This window comes from Mus musculus, chromosome 7 (assembly GCF_000001635.26).
Source record: "Mus musculus strain C57BL/6J chromosome 7, GRCm38.p6 C57BL/6J".
Taxonomy (NCBI): Eukaryota; Metazoa; Chordata; class Mammalia; order Rodentia; family Muridae; genus Mus; species Mus musculus.
In genome coordinates, this window is record NC_000073.6 from 137,231,375 (window position 1) to 137,241,374 (window position 10,000).

Below are 10,000 nucleotides of genomic sequence, written 5' to 3' on the forward strand. Positions count from 1 at the left end.
TGTGAGGGAGATAAAAGCCAGCTCAGAGGCTGCACTCAGAGACTTTATTCATTCTGGAGATTCTCCACTGACTGAAGTGCATCCTCAGCTCTGGCTGGGTTGTTTTGTTTTGTTCTGTTTTGTTTTTGGCTAATGGGGGTGGTTTGTTTTGTTTTGTTTTGACTCAAGATTCTTTCTTTTCAAAAAAAAAAAAAAGCCCTGTGCCACTAATTAGGGTTTAATCTCTTATTATGCTAACAAGTGGATTCAATTCAGAGAAATATTCTTCTAGCCATTAGCTTCCGAAATACCCCTCTAGCCACTCATTTGAAAACCTCTGTTTTGATTGATCTGCTCACATATTGATTAGATAGTTTATCTAATTTAAATTAGTTCACTTGAGACTAGCCTCTCTTGAAGACCTAAGAGGGAGGATTCAATTGCCCCCCCCCCAAAAAAAAGCTTTGTAAAGTTAGGGTTCTCACTGCTATTCCTACTCCATCAGCAGATGATCCCTGGGTCAACTGTACAATTATATTTAATATCTGAGAAGGAAATCCTTTGTACCTGAAAAAAAAAACCAACCTAAATTTGAATTGTGGACATGTTTTTCAATGCAGGAAAAGGATCCTAAGGAAAGGTGGCAAGGGCCCACAAGAGGCTCAGCACATGTCCAAGGGAGAGAGGGCAGGCTTGATGGCTGCCTCATGGGACGAGAAAAGGAAGCCACCCTACAGAGAAACCACCTTGCTGGTGCCAACTGTTTTCTTCCCAGTGAGCTCACAGCAAGCGTCTCAGAAATGGCGCACTTCAGCAGACCTAGGCAACAGCAAAAGGCGGCCTGACTGCAATGTTTCTAACAAGGCTGGGATCAGAGGGCCTGGAAAAGCGAAGAGCTGAGCCTATATTGAATGTGGAGCTTGAGCCTGGAATGACATAAAAGATGCTCAAGAGCTCCTACAGCCTCACCTGGCCAGGTCTTGGGGCCAGCTCCTCCTGAGATCACTGGGTAGGGGGAGAGGGGAGTGAAGACTGCCAGATAAATTGAAGGTGACAGGCCAAGGCTACCAAGGCTACACCAAGCCTCAGTGAGTGGTAACCATCGGCAGGTGGCCTTCAGATATAAGACTACATTGCACCAAATGTGCTTATGACAGGGCGAGGGATCAGGGAGCTCTCAAAATCACTGCGAGGCCCTTTTATAAACCTGGAATGGCACGAAGAAAAGGCCTATTAACACAACAAATGAAGTAAATTGATTGTTTAACTGATGAAAGACAAATAAATAGTTTTGTCAGGCATAGTGATATACACCTATAATCCTAGCGCATAGAAGCCTAAAGCAGGAAAAATAGTAAGTTCGGGGACAGCCTGGGCTACACAGCCAGACCCTATCTTAAAGAAACACGTACAAACAAGCAAACAAATTAAAAGGATGTTGTGTGTAAAAGAGAATTCAAAGCTACAAGCTTATATAAGGATATGTGTGTAGAACACTGTTTTTTAAAACTCTAGCCCCATAAAATCATGGTGCAGGGGGCATGATATTATACACACCCTCAGCTACCAGTGGCATTGTCCCTAAATTCTTTCCTTCTTCTTTTTGCCTTTATAACAAGATCTCAGAAACATCAGATTGTCTGAATGGAAAATGTGGTAAGTGCAGCCACGATGCCCACTCTAGTTTGAGGGTTAGCCATTCTCTGGTCTGAAGATCTACAGCCACGATGCCCACTCTAGTTTGAGGGTTAGCCATTCTCTGGTCTGAAGATCTACAGCCACGATGCCCACTCTAGTTTGAGGGTTAGCCATTCTCTGGTCTGAAGATCTACAGCCACGGTGCCCACTCTAGTTTGAGGGTTAGCCACTCTCTGGTCTGAAGATCTACAGCCACGATGCCCACTCTAGTTTGAGGGTTGGCCATTCTCTGGTCTGAAGATCTACAGCCACGATGCCCACTCTAGTTTGAGGGTTAGCCACTCTCTGGTCTGAAGATCTACAGCCACGATGCCCACTCTAGTTTGAGGGTTAGCCATTCTCTCTCTGGTCTGAAGATCTACAGCCACGATGCCCACTCTAGTTTGAGGGTTAGCCATTCTCTGGTCTGAAGATCTACAGCCACGATGCCCACTCTAGTTTGAGGGTTAGCCATTCTCTGGTCTGAAGATCTACAGCCACGATGCCCACTCTAGTTTGAGGGTTAGCCATTCTCTGGTCTGAAGATCTACAGCCACGATGCCCACTCTAGTTTGAGGGTTAGCCATTCTCTGGTCTGAAGATCTACAGCCACGATGCCCACTCTAGTTTGAGGGTTAGCCATTCTCTGGTCTGAAGACCTACAGCCACGATGCCCACTCTAGTTTGAGGGTTAGCCACTCTCTGGTCTGAAGACCTACAGCCACGATGCCCACTCTAGTTTGAGGGTTAGCCATTCTCTGGTCTGAAGACCTACAGCCACGATGCCCACTCTAGTTTGAGGGTTAGCCACTCTCTGGTCTGAAGACCTACAGCCACGATGCCCACTCTAGTTTGAGGGTTGGCCATTCTCTGGTCTGAAGATCTACAGCCACGATGCCCACTCTAGTTTGAGGGTTGGCCATTCTCTGGTCTGAAGATCTACAGCCACGATGCCCACTCTAGTTTGAGGGTTGGCCATTCTCTGGTCTGAAGATCTACAGCCACGATGCCCACTCTAGTTTGAGGGTTAGCCATTCTCTGGTCTGAAGATCTACAGCCACGATGCCCACTCTAGTTTGAGGGTTAGCCATTCTCTGGTCTGAAGATCTGGCATTGCTCTAGTTGCTCTAGCACCACTATGGTGTCATCTATGGCCCAGTAATCTCTGCTTAGGGAACCTAGGGGCTGCTCTTTTTTGCCAAGAATCTCCCTGGGCTTGTAGACCTGCCCTGAGTGTTAAGAGAACTTTCTGAGTATGGTACAGAGACCTGCTGGTAATGAGACACAGACTTAACCAGGATATATCTTTAAAAAAAAAATGAAAAGGCAGAAATACAAATGTTTAAAGACGTTGTCTCTGCTCATCTATACAGAAAACAGTCACTGGGGGAAATGGAAAAACCAGACACACTGCACCGTCAAGTATGGGCCAACCCTGCAGTGCCATAGGAAGGTACAAGGACTGCAGCACCATTGCTTGTGTCAATAAACCACAATGTGCCAGATGTCCAGGTAAACCTTCTGAGAAGCAGGGGAGAGTGAAGTGACCGGAGCCACTATGGCCTCACAATGCACAGTGATGGGTGCCGTGTTCCAGCATTGCTGAGGCAAACAGAACCCTGCTACTCAGCCTGGTGTCACCTCCTCTGCCTAGATGGACCAATTGTGCCCATGCCTTGTGATCTCCTGTGTTTATTTTAAAAAGTGGGGAGGAGATCTGGCCCAGGACTTTACAAGAGCTGCTATCCCCAACCATGATAGCCAGCATGGGTGAACTTAAAGACCTGCTTCCCTAAAGAGCTGTGAAGGCAGAAGATGGACGTCACGCACTTCCCTGAAGGCCTGAATTACACACAGAACCCCACAAACACTGTGAGCTACTTGACATCCCAGATAGGACCCCCTCAGTAGTGTAGCTAACCTAGCACTCAGTCTCATTCTGCACTTGGTTCTTCTGATTTTGCAATGAAAATCAGCAAAGCAGCCAAGCTCATACAGAGAGGGCCCCTGACCCTGACAGAGCCTTCTGATCATCCACAGAGACAAGAAAAATATGGATGCTGCCATAGCTGGTCCTTGAAGCCAGCAAATGCCCCTCTCCCTTACAGACCAATTCCTTGTGGCAGAGGTGCATGTGCTAGCCTAGATCCAGCCCAGACTCGTAGTGGCTGGACTCTGGAGGAAGGGAGCCAGACACCTGGGAATCATGGAGGCTAATGGAATTTGTAGAGGCCTGTGCTAAGCGAGTCCAGACGCTTTATGGAAAGGTTCTAGACACCAGGCATCCTGGAGAGTTTGCATAATGGTCCTCTTCCCACTTACTACCCCCATACACAGTGACAGTCAATCAACCACCCATTTTATCCCTAAAATGTGCATCCTCAGCCTGGACAAGTTTTCAGAGCTGATGTTCGGTGGCTATGGAAATCATGATCTTCTCATCTGCCCTGTCCCTGCACAGACTCACATATCTGACACAGAAATATACTGAAAACACTAGATCATTTTAAAATGTATTTTATTTGTCTGTTTCTAAATTGTTTAATTCGTGTGTACATGTATGTGCCTGAGTCTAGTAGATGGACCACATGAGTGCAGATGCCCTTGGAGGACAGCAGAGGTGTCAGAGCCCTGGAACTGGAAGTAGAGGTGGTCGGGAGCCTCAGTGTGTGTGTTAAGACCTGAACCCGGGTCCTCTGCAAGAGCAGTCAGCATTCTTAACCACTGAGCCATCTCTATTTTTATATTTTTATCCAAAAGAATCAAGTTCAGTGTGCCGCTAGCCTTGAGGAACGGAAGAGCTTTCTGAGAAACTGAGAACTCTGAAAACGTGGCAGGACAGGCCGGCTGGGCTGGCACCTGGGAGGGATTCATACCTGGAACCTCCGCATGTCCCGAGGGTTGCCCGCATTCTTCAGGCAGTTCTGATTGCACTTGAGGAAGAACTTTAGAAAGAATCTACAAAAACACAAAGAATGGATAGTTAGGGTTGGCTCACAGAAGACAACGTCAACAACAAAGACACTTGCAAGGAATAACTGTAGATTCCAGAGCTCTGCTGGCTGCCTCAGAGCAGGGGATGCTGAGTGCAGATGTAGGGCTGGCTAGGGATGCTCCTGGTCTCCGCTGTATGTGGTAACTTGGCACAGCTGTCCAACACAAGAGTCCCAAGATTAATAGCAACAACTGTGTCTTTCTGAGGGACCTCTTCTTGCAAGGGTCTTTGCGTAACTATTAGCTTTCAAGAGAGACACCCACCCCAGACAGAAACACCAGCATCAGACAATAAAGATGCAGAATGTCTAGTAAAGTTTGGATTTTTTCGATCAGCAACAATTGACTTTTAGCATAAAAGTATCCTAAAATTAATTTATGAAAAAAAAAGTCGAAATTCTATTTAGTGTGCTACACCTGTCTGGTAGCTGGTTTCCAGAGTTTATCTTGCCAAAGTAAATACACTATCAAAGACCAAGTTTTAAAGTTACAGTAGAGTGTGAGCGGGATCAGAATGAAGTATATGCAGGTATAAAATAGTCCAAGAACAAATTTAATTTTTAAAAAAGCAAGAAAGAAAAATGGTTTCACTAGGCCTAACCTTCCAGAAGAGAATGGGGTATGGATGGTCTCTTATGTGTTTTTAAGGGACTAGCTGGTGGGTTTTGGTATTGCACAAAAAGTCTTGCTCAGACTGAGCACAGGAGCAACAGGCCCCAGTCCTGGTGAGGATGAAGACGCCAAGCACAGAAACAAGCTTCACTTCCCATCAGATCTGGCCTTGTATACAGCAGAAAGAGTCAGGAGTCCCGACAGTGTGTTTCAAGGCTCTGATGAAAATATAATCACCCCACTTCGCTATCTCTCCACCGTGACAGATGTGCTGTCTTAATATGAACAGGTGAGCACTGGTCAACCTGGATATAAGTCGCCCGCTCATGGATCTTATCCCTACCCCATCTCCATCTCTATTCGCAGAGTCTGAGCAAAAAGTGAATTTCCTGCTAGCACACTGCTACTGTGGTTAAGAGCCTATGTGGCAAAGCTGCATAAAATACCTACTCTGTTTTCTCCCTGAGTGTCACCTGTCTTGTTTAGAAGTTGATTGATGTTTTATGGTACTTCATAAAATTTCCTTGAATTTGGTCTTTCATGTTCAGGGTTCTTCGTTAGTGATTACAATATAAGAAAATAAAAGACTCCACAGGCTAAGACTCATTTCTCTTCCCAACACATCCTGGAGGAGCCAAGGAGGGCAGAAAGAAACCCTTTGATGAGGCTAAGAACGGTGGTCATTCAATTAAATTTTCTTACATACCAGGAGTCCTCCCTACTTTGGGACAGAATTTACATCTTTTATTAACTCACCTCACCTATACACTTAGCTCACAATGCCTCTTAACACCATCTGCCATCAGCTACAGCAAGTCACTTGATATTCCACCCACCAATTTTTCCTAACAACCACTGTGCAATTAAACTCCACACGTTCTGCAGCGAGGTAAATTAAGCGCACCTGCGGCCACACTGCATTTGAACTGCATCAGAAAGGGCCTAACAAGGTGAGGGCGCCACAAAGTTACCGTCCTGTCAGGCAATTAGGTTTTCACTTCAGGGACAGCCACACGGTGCAATTATGCCCCACATTACCACCCGGCTAATCTTCTGAGCAGGCGCGGCCAGGATGCTGCTCATCCACAAAGGTACCTGCACTGAGCTAGTGTCGGGGGCTTCTCTGTAAAATGAAAGATTTCTCCCCCCCACCCCCACCCCACCCCCCCGCAAGGAGGTTGCTCGAAATTCCTTGATGTCTGTTTAGCCAGCTTGGCTCTCTTACCTCTCAGACAGAAGAGTGGATTTTAAAGATATCCTAAGCATCTTTGGGGCATTCTGGAGTTTAACTATCATCAATTTACAAACTACAAGAGCACGACTGGGTGCTGGGTACCACAAACACACTGAGCACTGCAGGGGGCAGCTGGGAGCCGCCGTGGGCACAGACAGCACACACACATGTTCATGCTTGTTCTTTCTCTCTTGCTGCTGGCAATCACAGCTCTGCTTCTCTGCAGAGTGTGTAACAGCAGTGGTCGTGGGCCCATGAGGAAGATCTACTGGGAACAACCCCTGTGCAGAACAGGGTCCTTACCAAGCTCCCAGGCCCCAGTGGCACAAAGTACACCACAAGCCAGGCCAGAGGAAAACCTCCCTACATAAAAAGGGCTTATTTTAACCCTGGTTTTGCTTCTGTTTAATTCTAGGATGCAATTAAGGATTCATAGGTGGGAAACGGAGCCCAGCCAAAGCAAGCCTGCTGACACTGCGCACTGTTGCGTGGGAGTGGACGCGCTCCATGAGGTGTGCTGTTGCAGTGTTTGGGAAAAGGGTGAGAAACCGAAGGCCCACGCACGAAACCCAGTGGTAATTCCCACATCCTTTACTCAATTACCCTTTAATTGGCTGTTTCCTAAGAAAAACCTGACAACCACTTTACATATCTCAGTTCCAGAGTCTGGTACACAAAGGATTTAGTACTCCTGTTATGAAAGGAAAAATCCTCCCTCTGTCAGAAAATCTTTGGCTTTAGCACCAATAAACTCTTTATTATTGCTAAACGTGGATTTGCTGCTCGATCGCAAAGAGGCGATAAAAATTCTAACCTGTCATTAGTACATTATGCTTAATTGTGTACAGTGTGTTTTTCCCTCGGCATCTGCTGGCCCAACGTCAAAATGACCGTTATGTGCACTAATTCCCTGACCCCGTCTTTATTTCCCTAAAGACTCATCATCGTTCACAATGGGTACCAGAGTAAATCAAGCTTGAAATACGGGCTTTATTTACTTCTTTCTTACAGGCAGAGGGGAAGACAGGGGCTAAAAACAAACCGCTCCGTGCCAAGCTATCCCCAGGAATACTCCATCTGAAACATCATGAAAAAAATTCCAGAAAGTTCTCAGGCAGAAAGTCAGATGCCATCCATCACTGTAGAAACAGACTTTCCTCAGTGTTCCCAGATGAGGGAAGATGCCATGATGCTGCTCTCAGTCATTCTTGAAAGGGCTGGCTCACTCTTCTAGTGCCTGAGATTCTATCACGAGGGACTGGAACATGCGAACACAGCAAGGCCCTTGCCCGGAAGGACAGTGGGACTAACACAGTAGCCAACAGTTTAAGGTGGAAATCCTCTCCTGATAGGGTACCTATCCTCCCGATGTGGAAGGGTGTGGCCCACTGCACCCAATGAGGAGTGCTCAGAGTTTTGCTTTGGTGATGTTGTGTCAGAGACCAAACACACAACTCCAATGTTAACATGAGTACCGGGCAGCAGAGGAACAAAGCTGCTTCCGGAGAGACTAGAAGTAACGGGACCCACTGTTCCCACCAGAGCCCAACGTGGGGATCCCAGGATACGGGGTGAGCAGAGCCCCCACCACAGTAACTAATTTCAAAGTCGGCTCCATCTCTGTGTGTTTAAGCTATGAATTAGTTCATTTATATTTACTTTTATGAAGCTGATTAACCGAAGCTTCTCTATCTGATGAAAATCATTTTAATTGTAGTGTTAGGCTCCTGTGTAATATCCATTACATTATGAACTGTTTAAATTCTACATGGGTATTGTGTAAATTGGCCCTTTGTGAGCTAGCAGGCAATTAGGACCAAACAGCTCTCCTTTAAACGGCTACAGAACTTTGTGGTGGTGTTCAGGACAATCAGAGACAAAGGAGGCTGTTTAATTGTAATTTAATGGAATATCAAGGAGTCCGTGGCATTAGACGCTGGCAACAGAGAGCAGGAGAGAAAAATTAACTGCAATTATGTTTGATTAAAGCTATCCTTCTCAATAATCAGTAGTCCTGACAGGCCATGGGGCTCTAGTGGGCTCCAGGATGGCAAAAGGTGTTGAGCAATATTAGGGCCAATAAAGGGGATATTAGCATAGCTAATTACAGCCCTGCAAAACCTGTAAAGGGGGCCTCTGTGTATTGTAATGTGGGAAATAATTGGCCAAGGCCGTTATCAATTACATAAGGAATGAATTTGGTTTGTCAGAGAAAAGCTGATGAGATGCCTCTCATCTGACACCAGCCCTTCCTTCATGTTTCCAGGCGGCTCCGAACTCACCCACGTCCATCAAGAGCGGAGCTACCAGTGGCCAAGTCACTGATAAAGTCAGCCTGCCAGCAAGGGTTAGGTAATTAATACCACTCACCTCCCTCCTCCCTGACGCTGATGTTTTTACCTAACCGAAGCCACTAATCATGCAGTAATGATTTCTTTCCCTCTGGTCAAAGGAAAAATAGATCCGTTCTGTAGAAATGTTGCGGGCTCCGAGGGTGTACCCTTGTGGCTGGGGAGGACAGGGGGAAACTTGGAAGAAGTCTCCCTCGGAGCCTCTTCAAACACCCTCAAGCCCGGGTAGTCACTAGTCACAGCTTATTTGAAGGGTGAAGGTCCTCTGAGGCTGTGCAGTGCCGCTCTACAGGGACTTTCATTTAGTTGGGTTTTAGTTGTCAAGGAGTGGACTGTTCCAGAGTTGAGTTTTGCCAGAGTTTGAAGATGTGAGTGAGCTACAGAACACTGGACGCCCTAACCCTCGTGAAAGACACGTGCTCCAGCGAAGCGGTCCCAATGTGCCCTGGCCTCTGGAAAGTTAAGTAGCGGAGTGCCAAGGAGAGAGTTCTGGCGTCTCCAGTATCCCTCCTGCACCTGCTTCCAGCCTGTCTCTAGAGGCACAACCTTCTCCTAGCCCACAGTCATATGTAGCCTGGGAAACTGGAAGCCCAAAGGAAAAAGATGGGTGCTGTATCATGGGGCTGAGTGGCTCACTCTGAGCTGTAGGTCTGAGCCTTTAATGAACAATACACTCAAGTGATGGCGTGTAAGTCTCCAGGCCATCAGCCAAAACCCCAAAGCAATCCCCTTATAGGTCAGGAACTGATGACACTGGGGGCTTCTGGGAGGGACACACCCAGCAGTTGCAGATGGGCCTCTCCAACTTTAGTTACTACTATTTTAATTCATAATATCCTGAGTGAGGAGAAAAAAAAAAAAAAAACAGATAGTCTGACAACCCGCCGGAAATCTCGGCTTCAAGGCGGCAGCCACTGTGGTGCGGGGTGCGGGGTGCCAGGGTGAGGAGGATGAGGAGCAACTGCTTCAGGTTTACAAAGTTTCCTCTGAGGGTGAGGGAAGCTTTCTGAGCTAGAGAGAGGCTCTGTTCCCGTAACCTCATGAGTGTGCCAAGTGCCTCTGAACTGTTTACGTCCCAAATGGTTAATGCTGTATTATGTCAATTTCACTTCACAAGTTCTTGCCCCAAAGGAGACCGCGCAGGGGAGGGGCG

General features: G+C 46.8%; 1 protein-coding gene and 1 long non-coding RNA gene across 23 annotated transcripts in view; one reads left to right on the forward strand and one right to left on the reverse strand.

The window, feature by feature from the left end:
* Ebf3 (early B cell factor 3) overlaps window positions 1-10,000 on the reverse strand; it is a 129,135-nt gene that overhangs the window by 37,704 nt on the left and 81,431 nt on the right. For all 22 annotated transcript variants that reach the window (NM_010096.3, NM_001113414.1, NM_001113415.1 and 19 more), the window contains one exon: window positions 4,533-4,614. In NM_010096.3, coding sequence (NP_034226.1) covers window positions 4,533-4,614 — 82 coding nt within the window. The remainder of the gene's footprint in view (window positions 1-4,532; window positions 4,615-10,000) is intronic.
* Gm10578 (predicted gene 10578) overlaps window positions 3,309-10,000 on the forward strand; it is a 7,927-nt gene continuing 1,235 nt past the window's right edge. Inside the window, exons 1-4 of the long non-coding RNA NR_045885.1 lie at window positions 3,309-3,528; window positions 5,529-5,551; window positions 6,912-7,071; window positions 8,763-10,000. The exon at window positions 8,763-10,000 is cut by the window's right edge and continues 1,235 nt beyond it. This is a non-coding gene — a long non-coding RNA (predicted gene 10578). The remainder of the gene's footprint in view (window positions 3,529-5,528; window positions 5,552-6,911; window positions 7,072-8,762) is intronic.